We start from the raw sequence: 16189 nt of genomic DNA, 5'->3' as shown, positions 1-16189 counted from the left end.
ATTAGAACGAAGCTGGTTACCTTCCTCGGGGTAGCACTCTGGGATCCCATTTGAGCCCATTATAAGGTTGCCGGCTTCATCCTGGTGTTCCAGGGTCCCAGGGGGACAAGTAGGAGAAGGGGTGGTAGGTTCTGGAGTGGTGGTAGTGGTCGTTGTCCTGCGAGTAGCTCGAATTGTAGTTGTGGGACGCCTGGTAGTGGTTGTGCGGCGGGTGGTGGTCCGGCGGGTGGTGGTGGTTGTGGTTGTAGGCAGCCGGGTTGTGGTGGTCGGCACAGTGGTGGTTGTTGTGGTTGGAGGCATGGTTGTGGTAGGAGGGTAGGTGGTGGTTTTGATCACCTCCAAGCCCACTAAGGGCTTCCCTCCGAGACTCAAGATGGGTTTATCCTGGGCACTGGCCACAGGTTTGCCATGTCTCCCCTGCCCAAAGAGGGGGAGGCCATCAGGACTCACCATAGGGGTTCCTCCCAGATCTGAAATAAAACCAAGGGAGAGATATATAGCGAAGTGAAACAATCCAGAGGTCAGGAAGCGCAATGAGAATGTGTCTTCTCGGAGCTGACATATACCTATGCTTTAACCAGCAAATGGCAGAGGAGTAACTGGGGATGCATGTGTCTGAAGTGGTATTATCGGCTGCTATCCAGAATAGATGGGTTTAGGACATTGTCCATCATCCCCCACCCCTTTTATAGAACCATAGAAACTCTCATGTCAGGATGTGCTGTTACCAGAGAAAACTCCCTGTCTGCTAAGGGAGGTGGTTCTTTGCTCTTTATTTTAACTTCTAGAGGAGAGCATGTTAGGTTGGGCCAGAACAGCAAGCATTTCTCACAAAAGGCCAGAGGGTACATATTTTAAACTTTACAGGGCAGATAGAGCTGTTCAACTCAGCCCTTGTAAGGCAAAACATACTCTAGACAGTGCATAAACAATACAGAATAGATGGGCTACCTAAATAAATGCTCCCATGTTCCAATAATGCCTGTGTGTGTGTGTGTGTGTGTGTGTGCGCGCGCGCGCGTGCACGCTGAAATGTGAATTTTGTATGAGTTTACCACATGTCACAAGACAGACATTGTTCTTCTGCAGTGGGAAAAGAATCATTTTTAAGATGTAAGAACTATTCTGGGCTCATAGGCCTTGCAAAAACAGGCTGCACAGGAGTTGATCTGTGGGCTGTAGTTTTCTGGCCTGTGCTCTAAATGGTTAAGCTCAGGAACAAACTAGATTACACATTTCTAGGAGGGGATTCTAAATAAATAGGGTGACTAAAACCATGAGGCAAATGTTGTGTTCTGGTCCCTTTGGGGGACTTTCTTCCTACATGGCTAACAGGAACAGAGCCACTGGCAACCATTAGAAAGGAGGGGCCTGGTGAGGACCAAACCTATTCCACAGCTCATGCGGCTTTGGTTCCTAGGAACCAGTCTCACTCACCCACGATGGTGCGACCATCTCCCCCGAGTCTCACCCGGAGAGGGTTGCCATGTGAGTCTTGCAGGTACCGCCCTTCTGCATTCAACACCAAGCCGCGATCCAGGTCTACAACCTAAACCAGACAACACGGATGGAACGATGTGCCAGGGATCCCTCAAAATGTTCGCATCTCTAACTATGTGTGCAGACATGTGAGCAGCCACGGGAAGAAGCTCAGGCGTGAGAGGGAAACACTCTTGTTGCTAAGCTGTGCGAGGCCTCCATCATTAGGCACAATAGTACCTCGTATTGGATGGCTTTCACCGTATCACATGGCTTACCTACATCGTTCATACACTTTTTTGCTTATCAAATATGCAAAAAACATTCAAAGTATTTTTCCCAGTTAAGTATATCATATCTGATGTCAAAACCAGGAACCAACCCAAGGATCCATCAACAGACAGAAGAGCTTAAGTAAATAATGGCCCATCAGCCACCAATAGAGGAATATAGGAATCTCATATATATTGATCTAAATTGATGCATACCCAGGCAACAGGACTGATTACTTAGAAAAAAAATGCATTTTGTACACAAGCTTGAAACCGTCAGAGACACGTGTTCTGAAAACATATCACCCAAACAGTCACCAAGGGGGTCACTCCTGACATTATCACCCAAACAGTCACCAAAGGGTCACTCTTGACATATCACCCAAACGGTCACCAAGGGGTCACTCTTGACATATCACCCAAACGGTCACCAAGGGGTCACTCCTGACATATCACCCAAATGGCCACCAAGGGGGTCACTCCTGAGAACCAGTTTAGAGCAAAGAACATTTGTTTCCGTTCCTTGTCTTTCTGAAATACTTTAATGATTGACAGATATCACAGTTGCTTAAAAATATGAAAATTTTCATTGTGTCATTTATGTTAAAAAATAAGTTAAATTTTGATTATTGAACTACTTTTTAACTTATAGAAATAGTAGAAATATAGAATGCATAGAGAAACATCCTGTTCTAAGAAATTATAAAACTTGAAAATTTCATTCTTTTCCCTCTGAGGAAGAGCTCACATCTTCCCTGACAGTCCCTTAAGTGTGGTCCTGTACTAACAGCCCACATCCATTAGTGACTTTTCAGATACACATTGGCCTGACAGGCTTACAGTGATCCCACACTGAGGAACATCTGAAATCCTGTCTCTCTACATAACCACAATATGAAAGAAGTCCTGCTCTGACACCAAACATAAGCCATTTATAATTATAGATCCTACTCTCAAAATCAGCTCCAATCACCTCTCAGCATTTTGGCTATGAAATGTTGTTGTCAAGACCTTTTCTTTTTTCTTTTTTTAATTAATTAATTTTTCACATCCCAAATGCTATCCCCCTCACAGAGACCCTACACCCATCCCTCCTTCTCCTTCTCCTCTGAGAGGGTGTGGCCCCCGGGGTGTCCCCAGACCCTAGCACATCGAGTCTCTGCAGGGTTAGGCCCATCCTCCCCCACTGAGGCCAGGCAAGGAAGCCTTTTCAATTCAGAAAGATTTATAAAGTAAATTCTGTTTTGATCTGCATAGATAATATATGACAAAAAATTTCAGAGACTCTCAGTTTATTTTTTAAACCTTTTCATTGTAAATAGAAATCTTGACTGGTAATTCTACAGTGGAATTTTTTTTTTATTCTTTCAAAGAATAATTTCAGGCCTTGAATATTGTTTTCTATTCTCTGCACTGAACCCACAAAAATCTCCTAAACATTTATTTTAGCCCCAGGCAGGAATTTAGCATATCCTTTGTCTAAGCAAAAAGTACCATGGCACATTTTCAATTTTAATCAGATATGGGTCAGATTCAAAAGATTATCTGATAAAATGATCTATCTGGTTTAGAGTTTTTGTTCTTGGTTTTACTATTTCTTTTACAAATGATTTGAAACAACTAACAGAAAATACATATTACAGAGAGGATCTCTTATGCGCTGTGTGGAAGCATCACTTGTCAATAAAAAGCTGACTGGCCAATGAGCTGAGGCAGGAAATAGAAGGTGGGACTTCCAGCACAGAGAGAGATGGGATTCTGGGAAAAGAGTCAAAAGGCATTTGCTCCAGGCTCTGAGGAAGTTGGATGAAGTTGGCTACATAAAGCTGAGGGCATGTGACATAAAGGCACAGAATGGCATAAATGAGTTAGATAAGTTACAAGCTAGTCAGAGAATGAGCCAAAGCATTTATTCATAAATAATTAAGTCTCGGAGTTGTTATTCTGGGAAAAAAGAGGCCAGGTAGTAAAGCTAGTAACTACAACATATAATAGCTAACTGTACACTGAGCTAAAAATTAAAATTAAATACAGAGAAGAATGTAAAAAAAAATTCTATAGGCTCCAGGTAATTGCTGTGGTGGGGCCACACATTCATCTTATTTTCCTGTCAGTCAAGACAAATAGAAAAACCTCACTGTGAGGTTTCCCAAGCCCAAGCCTCACTGATCAGCTTCAAGGAACAAGACAGTTACTTGGGAGAACCAAAGACTTTCTAGACATCGAAAGTAATTATATTCAAGTACCCTGTACACAGGTAGTTAAAACTAATGATGAAGAAAAGAAAAAGTTTCTATTGTGGAGCGGCCATCACATTTGCTGCCTCAGTTTACCAAGTAGAAACATGTGCCTTTTCCTCTTTCTTAAGCTATGAAGTTCTTAGATAGATGGGATGAGATCCTGATTCACATCTATGAATCCAGTGCCAGAAAGGCTGTGAATAAGGAGGAGCCCACATTTGAGGCTGGCTGGGACACACTAAGATAGGGGAGGGGAGAGCAGGGGAGGAGAGGGTAAAGGAGAGAGGAGGGGAGGAAAAGGAAATGTGAGGAGAGGGGAGACAGGGGAAGGGAAGGGAAGGGAGAGGAGAAGATAGGAGAGAGAAGAGGAGAGGGAAGAGGAGAGCAGGGGAGAGAAGGGAGAAGAGGGAGGGGAGGCAGAGGAAGGGAGGGGAGAGGAGGGGGAAGGGGAAGGGGAAGGGGAAGGAGGGGAATAGCAGCCAGCTTGATTTTTGGCACACAGTATCCACGGCTTTTCTCTTCCCACCAGGAACAAAGTTTACCCTACCCACTTTGTTCCTTGAGGACCATTGATAATTCTCTGTCCGTTTGGTTTTCCAATACTACCAGGAGGTATGTTCTCACCAACATTTGCCCTTCCATTATAACCTACAAAGCAGAGAAAAGAGAAGAAGAAAAAATAAGTTCCTGGTAAATTAAACCTCCCCGGACTATTGACTTCATCACCCTGAAAGTGCAAACACTTCATTTCCAACAAATACAAAACAGAATTTCAGCCAATAGCATCTATGTGTTAGATAATAAACTCACAATGTGACTTCTTCATGACAGTGATGTCTACAGGACAGTCAAGTGACAGTCTGACAGTGCCGAGGGATGGAGAATGTGCCTCATAAGTATCTTAGGACATGAAGTTAAGACCTTAGTAGGTCTAGTTTCATTTTCACATGGACATTGGAAGCATGGGAAGGCACTGGAATGATGAAGACAAACTCTGACGTAGTTTAAAATCCATCAAACAGGACAGCTAGTTCCAGCTGACTCCCATCCAGGTCTCAGTGGCTGAGTAGCCATATAGTGTTCTCACAGCACAGCACAGCACAGCACAGCACAGTTTGAGACTTATTTACTGAGTTGTTCCTTATGGGCTCTTCTATGGGATAGTTGGCCTTTGTCCTCACCTGGGAGTCTCTGTGGTCCAGCCTCACTTCAGGAGTAAGTGTTGGGGTTCTGCTGGTCAGACCTACCTCACTGCTTCCCTTAGAGAGCAATCATGTGCTGGGTTCTACTACATGCAAGAGACTGGTGAGCATGACATCTATTAATGTAGTCATCGCTTTAAAAAGTCGAAGTGGAAAAACTATCCCAGCATGAGACAATGCATCAAGCAAATTATCAAATGCTGCCAGGTATGGTGATTCAAGCTGCAGTCTTAGCATTCAAGGGGCTAAAGCAAGAGAACTGTCTTAAGTTTGCGGGCAGCTCGGGCTGTATATAGTCTGGAATACAGAGTGAGGCACTGTCTTGAATGAATGAATGAATGAATGAATGAATCAATCAACCAACCAACCAATATCACCGATTCTAATACATTTGTTGAAGATATTCTAAGAAACCCCAGCAACATGCAAGATAAGTGCAAGGTGCAATACATATGCACATATGTTATTACTGTTGATTCCTTAAATATGTGAATAACCAATACATACATATCCATATTACATATGGAACAAGCAGAAGACAAATTGATATATATATTCACAGGTATACACATATACGCATATGAAATATAATACATATATATTCACACATGCATACACATATTATTTCTATTAGTTCCTAAAGTATATTCTGCCAAGTGGAAAACTAAAGATACCATCTGGCTATGGCCCATTTTTACAGATGAAGGGGCAGTTTGGAGGGTGATGGGAGAGTGGGTTTCAAGTTAGGAACTCAACTCTAGTTCAGACATCTCCCAGTAACATGACTTGAAACTGGCAACTCTGGTCTCTGAAGGTCAAACTCATCAGAAAAGCAGAGGCCACAGTGTAAGCCATCCCCTACCCCCACATACAACTGAGCAAGGAAGTTGGCATAATGTCCGTGCCTGGTTATGGTGGGTGCTTAGTAACACAGAATAGACTTAAAAAACAAGCAAACAAAAAACACTTTCAGAAATTGTGACAATCACTAAGCACTTTTTAAAAAAGAAATATAAAAAGTTGGGTTGCAGAGGCGAGAACCAGTTACCTGGTGTAAGCACGGGTCTCGGTGGAGGCTGGCGTGAGACGGGCGTCCGGAACCTACGCTGCATCCGCTGCCGCAAGGAGAGCATTGGTGTCGTGGAGGAGTAGGCGGAAGGGGCCCGGGTGGTATACCTTGGCCAGGAGTGTGTGCTTACGATGGGACTTGCTGTGGCAGGGTTTCGAGGCTGGTACCGGGTAGGTGGGTGTGAGGCTACTGGGGGGCTGCCTGGTGATCGCCTTCCAGGGATGGTGTTTTCTTCCTGCACAAGTTGCCCAATGGCAGCCTTGTCTTTGTCAAGGTTCCTGTCTGCATATTTGTTGTCCCGGGGGGAAGAGGAAGAAGGCCACTTTTTAACTGAGGTAGACAGAGAGGCTTCCTTGCCTTTTAAAATTCCTTCATTTTCCTCTTCCTCCTCAGCGAAGACTGATTGCTGAGATTCAGGTGGTAGAGGATGCTTGGAAGGCAAGATCGTCTTCCCTGGTATGGCCTGGACCCCAGCCCTGCCAGGAACCTGGGCCCGTGGGTGGGTGCTGCCAGGCCGGATGGGTCTCTCAGAGGCTCCTGCATGGTTGGTCTGAGGTCTGTTGCCACTGATCCCTGACTGGGAGCCCATCTGCTGAGGTTTGAGAATGGATGGGGTGGTATCCTTGGCACGAGCGGAGTGAGTGTCTGGGCCTTCAATTTCAGTGCTGTTGTCCTCGTAGCTGCTCTGGGAACCCTCATTCTGATTCTGCGGAGCTGAGGGGAGTACCCCACGGGGGTTTGCTGCATGCAGGCGGTCAGGCCCTGTGTGAGCAAGAGACAACTTGGGCTGGGAAAGTGACCGATCCTTGCTCTGAGAACTAGAGAGCTCTGAGCTGTGACCTGGTGCCATTCTTCTGGGAACAGTGGACCCAGGGGAGGGCTGTGATCTCGAGGCTGGATGTCTAGCAGGGGACAGCTGGCGGCTGGTGGATGATGGTGGTGTTTGAGGAGCACCCTCATCCGTGCTCAGTTGAAAGCCCTCAGCCTTGGAGGACAGAGGGGGTTTGCCCCCTGGATGTACATCCGCTCCAGCAGCTTTGGAATTTTCTGGGATGGGTTCCTTCCGGTACAAGCTGGCCCCTCTGTGGGGGCCTCTTCTCAGAGTGTCTGAGCCCCCAGAGATTGGGTGCCTGGAAGAGGAAGGTGTACGATCATTGACCACGGTGGCTGGAAGTGGCTCTTCATCCTCAACATCTCCATAGACATCAGAGCCAGGCCTAGTGTGGGATGCTGGCAGTGAAGGAGCACTGGTGAGGACTTTAGAGGCTGAGGTAGACTGAGGAGACCTAGAGGGCTGAAGCCTTGGTCCGCGGAGTCTGGGGAATCTGTTTGGATTTCTGCTGTGAGCTGGGAAGGGCTTATTCCGTATCAAACTAAAGTGTCCCAAGGCAGGCCGGGTCTGTTGGATCTGAGCAGTGGCCTCAGCTCGCCTTCTGGTGACTTCTGCAGCTCTGTCAATATCCGCCCCACCAACAGAAGTGTCCTCTTCCTCAGAGCCCTCTGTTAGGGCAGAGGGATGAGAAGAGCTGACAGTTTGGGAAGGCTTATGGGAACTAGAGGTATGGGCATCCTGGCGGTCCCTAGAAAGTGTGGATCGAGAGGATCCTCCCTGCAGTGGGAAATGTCTCCGGGGTTGGGCTGCAGCACTGGAATCTTCCTCGCTGGTGGAAGAATGGGACTGTCTCGATGCAGATGATGATGATGATGCCTTTGCACCCGGGCGCACCCGGCTTTTGTCTCTGAGCATGTTAGAAGCCGCATGGCGGCTAGGGACAGAAGTTGGCCTGGACCTGGCTGTATTCTTGGGAGATGATGGGGAAGAGGCAGCTTGATCATACTCATTTTGGTCCACAGGATCATTGTCTATAGAGCTGAGCTGGTGGTAGGCTGAAGAAGCTGAAGGTTCAACCCTTGGACGAAGATGGGGGTCCAGGGAGGGGCCACGCCTGTCCATCGCTTCCTTGTGGGGCAGCACCGGCAGGCCAGTCCTGGCTGGAGTCCTCCCAGGAGCCAGAACCCCATGACCAGATCTATTTGGTACCCTCAAGGGTTGCTTCAGGTTTAGGGTCTCCAATCGTGATGAACGAGGATCTTCAAGGGAATCCAGTTCCTCCTCGCCAGTGACTTCTGTGGACTGTGGGTCCAGCTCTCCCATTTTAGAGTGAAGCTGGATTTTCCCAGGTACCACGCCATTAGTTCGGATTTTGTTCTTTAAGTCGAAGAGAGCATCCTTGACATTTTTGGCTGACGGTGTGTGTTCTGAGGAAGCTGCAACTTTGGGAGCTGGGGAAGAAGGGTGCTGCAGTTTCTCAGGTTTCCCGCTGCTGTCTCTCCCATTTGGCTGGGCACTGGCCTCAGTAGAACTGGCTGAAACATCAGAGGTTGTAGAACATTAAAGGATGGACATCAGAGGAGATTAAGAGTAACCACCATCTGATGTGGATGTGTTCCAAATTGTTCATGACAGTTGATCACTTTTAAGTCCTTAGAACATTAAATATTCACATTCCCAATTACAACATTCTTTTAAAAGAGTTATATTTTACTATAAACTTCTAGAACATATGTGTGGATTGAATCAGGAGATGTCTCAGTTTCTCATTTGAAGAAATTCTGGAATGAGTGCTTAGATACAGTCAGCCCTCTGTATCCATGGAGTCTGCAGCTACAGGTTCAGCCAATCTTGCCTAGAAAACGTTTGGAGGGAAAATGTCTGTACTGACCATGTATATACTCATTTTCCCCTAAATAACACAGTGTTTAAACAGCATTTGCATTTCTACTGCACTGGTGTGTAAGTAAGCTAGGGGTGATTTAAAGTGTATGAGGAAATGTGGGGTGGGGTGTATGGCAACTTCATAAAAAGGAGGCTCTGCAGAGGTGGCATCCTTGGCGGGATTGGAACCAACCCCAAAATACTAAAGAATGACTATGAGTCACTGGTTTTGTACGTGCAAGATCCTAAGTGGGCCTTTCTTACACTAATTATTGGTACATTGCCAGTGTGTAGGATGGCTGGTCTTAATGTCCAGTGACCGACACGCAAAGTTAACACAATAGTGTATGGAACTTGCAGGTGACTGGAGTGAGCACCAACCTTTAAACCCTGAAGCACCACAAAGAATCCCTGCCCCCCCCCCCAAACTTACTCTCGCTCGCTTCCTCTCTCTGGCTTAAAGTTTCTTTCAAAACCGATACATTTGTATCCCCCAAATAAGGCTTGAAAACAGAACCTCCAGTCCGCAAAATAGTATCTTAAACATAGCCTGTCGTTCACTCTGTTGTGGGAGCAGAACTGAGTGAAGGAAGAGACTGTTGTATTGGAAGGGTGTTTATATAGCAACGGGAGGCTCTAGAGGGAACAAACATCTTTTCCAGTGTGTCTTCCAACATGAAACTGTGGGCCTTCACAGCAGACAGTGGAGGCAAGAGCTGTGCATATCTAAAACAAATGGAAGCAATAAAAGAAGCATGGTCCACACACAGTCCGCCCCATCTCTGGATCGTCATCAGTTTGTTGGTTTTAATACTGATCAGACAAACCAAACAGTTAAAGGTATTCTGAATAATGTGGCATTCCAAAATAACAGAGGACCAAGTGAACACCTTTCAATGACTGAAGCAGGGGCTAACAGCTAAGATGTCAAATTACCCTTATAAAAGTGTTTATATATTTTCTTCCTAGGCCCCAAATTAAATACTAAAACCAAAGTAATCATATAATTGACATGTTGATTATACTGTAAATAATTATTAATAGCAATCAGGAGTAATATTTTAATCTTTGGAAAACTGATTTCCAAGGGGTCTACGGAATATTTTGAAAATAATTGTGCAAACTCAGCACTGTAAAACCATCAACTGAGCATTTCTAAACCTAGAAGCATGATTTAAAGAAACACAAAACAAATAGCAGGCATAGGGTTGGGGGGCTGGGCGGGGGAGGTGAGGGAAAGTGTGAAGGGGCGGGGCAGGAAGAAGAAAAGCATGAAGGGGTGGGGCGGGAAGAGGGAAAGCATGAATGCAAGATGCTTACTTGTTGGTATAGCGACAATGAAGGCTTTGGAGTGTGGCCCCAGGCCTCTCCTGTTTGTGGCCCGGATTTTGAACAGATAACGTTCCCCAGGCTCCAGGCCGTCCACGAGGGCAGAAGTAGTGTGTCCAGAGAAGGTGAGGGACTTTGCTCCAAACGGTTTGAGAGCCGGGGCATATGAAAGAATGTATTCTGAAATGATTTGGCAGATGGTTGGAAGGAAGAAAATGAAAACGGTTCTGTACCCAGCAGACAGATGGATCGTACACACACGATGAGTTAAGACACACACCGCTGAAGCTGACACCCCAGCGATGCACACCTGGCCAACAGCTGCAGCAGAAGAACGGGGCACAAGGCGAGCTCGAACTCATTAGAGCCCCCTGAGAGTTAAGTTCCAGGCTGACAATTGCTATTTTAAGCAAACGGAGCACACATAGGGGGTGAGTGGTTATCTTTATAAAATTGACCAAATATGTTAGTTTGTTTTGCACTTATTTAAAAATTTTCTATACGGGCCTTAATATACCCTAATGTAAGAAACCAAGGAACCCCCAAAAGTGCTGACTCCCAGGAACTGGTTCTGAATAAACCACTCACATCAAGTTTCATTTACCACGTGGAGTGACTTTTAGTATGTTAACTCAGAAAAATGCCATGTTTTGCATATAACTTCACTCTTGTAAGAATCAGAAACCACCCTATGCTGAGACGAATAGTTCACAGTATTTAAAATTGTGAAGACTCACTGATAGAGCAATGCAGTCCCTAATGCTTCCATCCTTTGTCGACTTCTCTGTAATCACATAATGACTTTGGCGTTTGAAAACTACAAACAGCCGAGTATAAGGAACTGTTTCTTTTATTACATGTAAAATTTTACATTTATTTATATTTTAAGCTTGTTATCTATTTTGTTTTTTATGAAATATAAGTACATCATTTCCTCCTTTCCTTATCCCCCTTCTTACCTCTCCCAAGTGCTCAGTACCAAGCAAGTTGTATCTATATATTTAGAAACACACACACATATATATGCATATATATATATATATATATATATATATATATATATATATATATATATGCAACAGTGGGACTTTAATAGTCAACAAATAACTATCCTTGCCTATTCTATCAATAAACTTAAGATTCAAAAATCTTACCAAGTTGATATGAGGATGGCCTCAGGAAAAAAAATTGAATTACAGAAAAAAAATCAAGCAATCACATGAGTATTGGGGGTGGGGGGATTCCTCCCTTTCCCTAAGTTCTAAGCTTTAAAAGGTACACTAAATAAAGAAATCTTTCAACCAGAAGTGCCTTTGAATCATCTGCTGGGGAAATACAACTCTCTTTGCTCACAGAACTAGTCCTTTAAGGTGACCAGAAATATTCTTACTTTTGAGAACCCGTGCTACAAAACCTTGTCATTACTATTGCATAATGGATGAAGTACATCTGCAGAAATATTTAACCATATCAATATGTGCACCTTATTACTATGCTTTATGTTTCTCTGACTTAGAAAACACCCTCTAATTAATTATGAATTTTAATCTCACAATCATACCCATATGGAAACTAAGCTATGTAAATCTTCCATTTATAAGAACTCAGGGGCTGGAGAGATGGCTCAGCGGTTAAGAGCACTGACTGCTCTTCCAGAGGTCCTGAGTTCAATTCCCAGCAACCACATGGTGGCTCATAACCATCTGTAATGAGATCCGATGCCCTCTTCTGAAGACAGAGACAGTGTACTCACATACATAAAGTAAATAAATCTTTAAACAAAGAACTCAATAGCTTTCATTATTCCTGGTGATATTTATCTGGTGACCTGTGACCTTCAGCATTAGATTTAAACTAAGAGGTGGGACAGAAAGAGGATGAGTCCACATAGCATGGAGATAGATTCACTAGATGGACAGTCCCTGCCATTTTCAGAGACTGGGAATTTAACCAGGCAAACAGGTGTTTCTATTCCCTTTTATGCGGTCCTTCCTTCCAGCACTGCAGTCTTAGTACACAGGGGTTGGAGCTTATGGTACAAAAAAGACTTAAAGGGGCCAGCTAAGTACATTTCTGTTTCTGGACTCATTACTGTGCGAGAGGGGGACACGCTAGAAGAATAATTCCATTCTTTCTAAAAAAAAAAAAAAAAAAAAAAAGGGGGTGGGGGTGGGGGAATTAAGTACAGGGAGTGCCATGCCAGTTATCTTGCTGAAGCTCATTGTCCTTTGAAAAGACACACTACCTGTGAGCCAAATTAACTCACGGTTGAATGCAAAAAAAACTGAACCATTCAATAGTTCCCACCAAGAGATTCTTCTCACAGGAGACTGGAAGTGGCAGTCTGTGTTTCTCCAAGCTTAAGCAAAGTGTTCATAGGTTTTGGGTATACCGGAGTTAAATTTGCCTCCCCCAAACCTAATGACAATAAAAAGATTCCTTTCTCTAAATAAAGATTCCATCTCTCATACCATGGGGGTACACTTGTGGGCAAAGCCAGGTAAAGTCCAACAGGAAAATGTCCGGATTCCTGAAACTTTTCAAAGCCCTTTAAGATTGAAATGAAAAGATTTAAGTGTTTATTTAGCAGCCCCAACATACTACTTTCAACCTGTACATATCTCCTTCTACTTTTATTCTTTTAAAGTTCCAGAAATCCTTTTTCTTTTCTATTTTTTTCTTCTTTCCTCGACTCAAATGAATCAATACAGGCTGAACTTTAGGGAAACAAATCCATGTTCTGGAATCATAATGTAAACTTTTTTTTTTTTTGCCCCATTAAAAGCATTTACAATCTCATTAAAGATCTTTATGGTCCCGACAGACCCCTGCCGACTTCTCTTTTCAGGATCTTACAGGCACGATAGCTCCAGAATTAGCACGGGGTATAAAAGTTATAGTAGCACATGGTGCAGTTAAAAATAACTCCAGCGTGGCTGTCCTGACAATAGTGCCTACAGAAAGATGGCAAGAATAACTGACAGGTGACTGCTTAGCTTTCAGATAACATCCACCTTCATCCACCTTCGTGTCCCCTGGGTAGCATCTCGTTTGATTCACGATGCATGCCCTTAGTCTGCTTTTCAGTCAGAGTCACCAGTGTTGCATTACCCAGAAAGGCCACTCAGAGGGTAAGGATGAGACACCCACCTTTCACTTTCCCCTCAGACTCTGACAATGCGTCCCAGGATACGGTGACAACCGTGGGCTTGCCGCTGACTGGCCAGACTCTCAGGTTCTCAGGTGCAGTGGTGGGAGCTACAAGATGACAGGGAATCAGCATTTCACAAGGCCCACATGACCTCCGGCAGGCCCCTCATGCACTGCCTACTGAAGAGATGGTGTGTTTGTGTTGGTGACACACGAGGGGTGGGTCTACACTAGCTTTTTGTAAGGTGACTTTTGTAGCTCGCACCAGCCCCTGCAGCGAGTTTAGAAACATCTAGAAATAGGCTTTTAGGAATTCCTTTTTTTTTTTTTTGTTCAAAATCTGCAACTTTGATTATTGTTTTGTTGATAGGGCATCACACTATTGCCCTGGCTAGCCTAGAAGGCAATATGTAAACCAGGCTAGCCTTGGACTCTCATAGATCCACCTGCTTCTGTGCTCCAGGGGCTGAGATAAAAGCCATCGCTGCCATAGCCAATCTAGTGCAGCTCACAAAGGTGTAGTTCTAGCTGTTACTGGATGACAGCCTTAGCTACAGGAGAGGGCTTCTCGGGAAGATTATACAACAAAAGCTAAGCCACCCAGGGACATCTGTGGCCACAGTAGCAACGTATGTATGCTACACCCTGGAACTTGAAGGGTTTGGCATATCGGAAGACCATTTTGGTAGGGAAAAAATGTCAGAGTACAAAGCATGAACCAAACAAAACTGCTCCTTAACCACCACCCCCCAATTTAATACTTCTAAACCCAAACTCTACATCTAACTATACATACAAACTCTACTACTACTAAAACTAAGACATTATTGTTATTATTATTATTATTATTATTATTATTATTATTATTATTATTTTGGTTTTCTCTGTATTATTTTGGTTTTCTCTGTATAGCCCTGGCTGTCCTGGAACTCAATCTGTAGACCAGGCTGGCCTTGAACTCAGAAATCCACCTGTGTCTGCCTCCAAGTGCTGGGATTAAAGGCGTGCACCACTACTGCCCGGCACTACTAAGACTTATAGTTAGTGAGACTTTAAAGACTGTGTGTACTGCTTGAACTGTCAGTTTAGGCGTTTCAACCCTCAGCTGAAACCCCAGGGCCATTTCAGACACTAACCCGATTCCGGCGTTCTCTGGAAGATGGATGCACTCCACTTGCCATCTCGTTCACCTTGTGAAATCCGGACTGCGAATTCATACACGGTGTCTGGGATGAGGCTGTCCACTAGGACACGCCTGTTAGAGACTTGCTTGTAATCCCACCTGGCTGACTCTCCCTTCTCGCGGTAACGCACAGTGTACTGTCTATGAGAAAATGCAACAGGACAGTCATCCTGAGGGCCTGAGTCTTTGCAATTGACTTCCACAGTCATCGCTGATCATCTTTCCCCGTAAGTGGTCATTCTTAAGAGCAAGCAGGGAGATTTGAGTAGAAAAATCTAAACTTTCAACGATGTCATTAACTCTAAGAATCTGAAGCCAAGGTCCTGGCAAGTGTGTGTGAAAACAGGCCAAGAAATAGACTGTGTTTCTGTCCAAGACTAAAAATGTCCCAGTGTTCCAAAGACCAGAGATGACAAAGAGAAGGGGTAAAGGGGGAATCAGAATTTACAAAGAGCTAATTTCTCAGTGATGTGTGTGTGACACAGGCTGAAGAATGTGATGGTACCAAGAACTAGAACTGGTTCTCTCTCTGCCTGTCTCTCATACACATGCACATCCACACAGAGCCAAAATCCTCATTTCATGCTTAGTTGAACATGTTCTACAGACTCAGGAGAACAGGAAACATGTGGTCCTGTGTAGACTTACTGCCACGAAATAGAACATCCTCTACAGAGGACAGAAATGGAGCAGGACAGAGTAGCTGAGAGGAGACTCCAGTGAGATCCACTGGGAGAGAAATACCAAAGTATTGACTCTTAAAGACCCCGTACAGCAGGACATTTGAGGAGCAGCAAACCCTGAAGACTGGACCCCTGTTAATACAGCTTTCCCTTCTGGCTTCTTCCCAGTAGAAAGCATTTGAGGCATTAAGAATGTTCTATTGGGGATCTCGAGAGAGTTCAGCTACATAGTACTTGCAAGATGAAGTATAAGATCAGTATATGAATAAGACTCTTCTGATTCATAAAAAAAAATGTTAAAAATTGGCATGGTGGTCTATGTTTGTAATGCTAGTTCTGAAGAGGCAGAGACAGGGGTTTCCTGAGGCCTGCTAGCCAACCAGCCTAGCCTACTTGGCAAGTTTCAGGCCAGCAAGGAACCCTCTCTCAAGACCATAAATAAAATAAGACAGAGGATACCTGAGGAACAACATTTAATGTTGACCTCTGGCTTCTGTGTGCACATGTACATGAGTACACACATCCACATGCACACATATGTTATTCATTATATTTAGTAAATCAGGAGAAGATATCAGTTGAAGACATGGCACAACTATGAACAAAGCAGTTCTTCTGAGGAGAGTCTAGCTTCCTCTCGATTCTCCTAAGATGTTGGAAACCAAAGCCCAGAGGCAATCAGGACCACTTCCTATTGGGAGAGAGTATATGGATGAGAGACACAGTGACTCTTCTAAGCCCTTAGGTAAAAACATGTGTCATCCCACCAGCAAACAGAAAGCCTGTCCTGTACTGATGAAAGATCACACTTTATATACTTTTACAATCTGAGCACTATATTTCTTTTACTTCAAAGTATGTTCCAC

At 44.3% G+C, this 16189-nt stretch overlaps 1 protein-coding gene across 1 annotated transcript in view; it reads right to left on the bottom strand.

Annotated features, from left to right (window-relative positions):
• Window positions 1-16189, bottom strand: part of Fndc1 (fibronectin type III domain containing 1) — a 66945-nt gene that overhangs the window by 29098 nt on the left and 21658 nt on the right. Inside the window, exons 7-13 of the mRNA XM_029533182.1 lie at window positions 14594-14781; window positions 13458-13565; window positions 10299-10487; window positions 6242-8629; window positions 4539-4639; window positions 1438-1549; window positions 21-470 (exon numbers count right to left, since the gene is read on the bottom strand). Coding sequence (XP_029389042.1) covers window positions 21-470; window positions 1438-1549; window positions 4539-4639; window positions 6242-8629; window positions 10299-10487; window positions 13458-13565; window positions 14594-14781 — 3536 coding nt within the window. The remainder of the gene's footprint in view (window positions 1-20; window positions 471-1437; window positions 1550-4538; window positions 4640-6241; window positions 8630-10298; window positions 10488-13457; window positions 13566-14593; window positions 14782-16189) is intronic.

The sequence above is a fragment of the Mus pahari genome, chromosome 21, assembly GCF_900095145.1.
Source record: "Mus pahari chromosome 21, PAHARI_EIJ_v1.1, whole genome shotgun sequence".
In the NCBI taxonomy this organism is placed as follows: domain Eukaryota; kingdom Metazoa; phylum Chordata; class Mammalia; order Rodentia; family Muridae; genus Mus; species Mus pahari.
The sequence above is the reverse complement of the archived record's forward strand: the minus strand, read 5'-3'. Positions and strand labels throughout refer to the sequence as shown.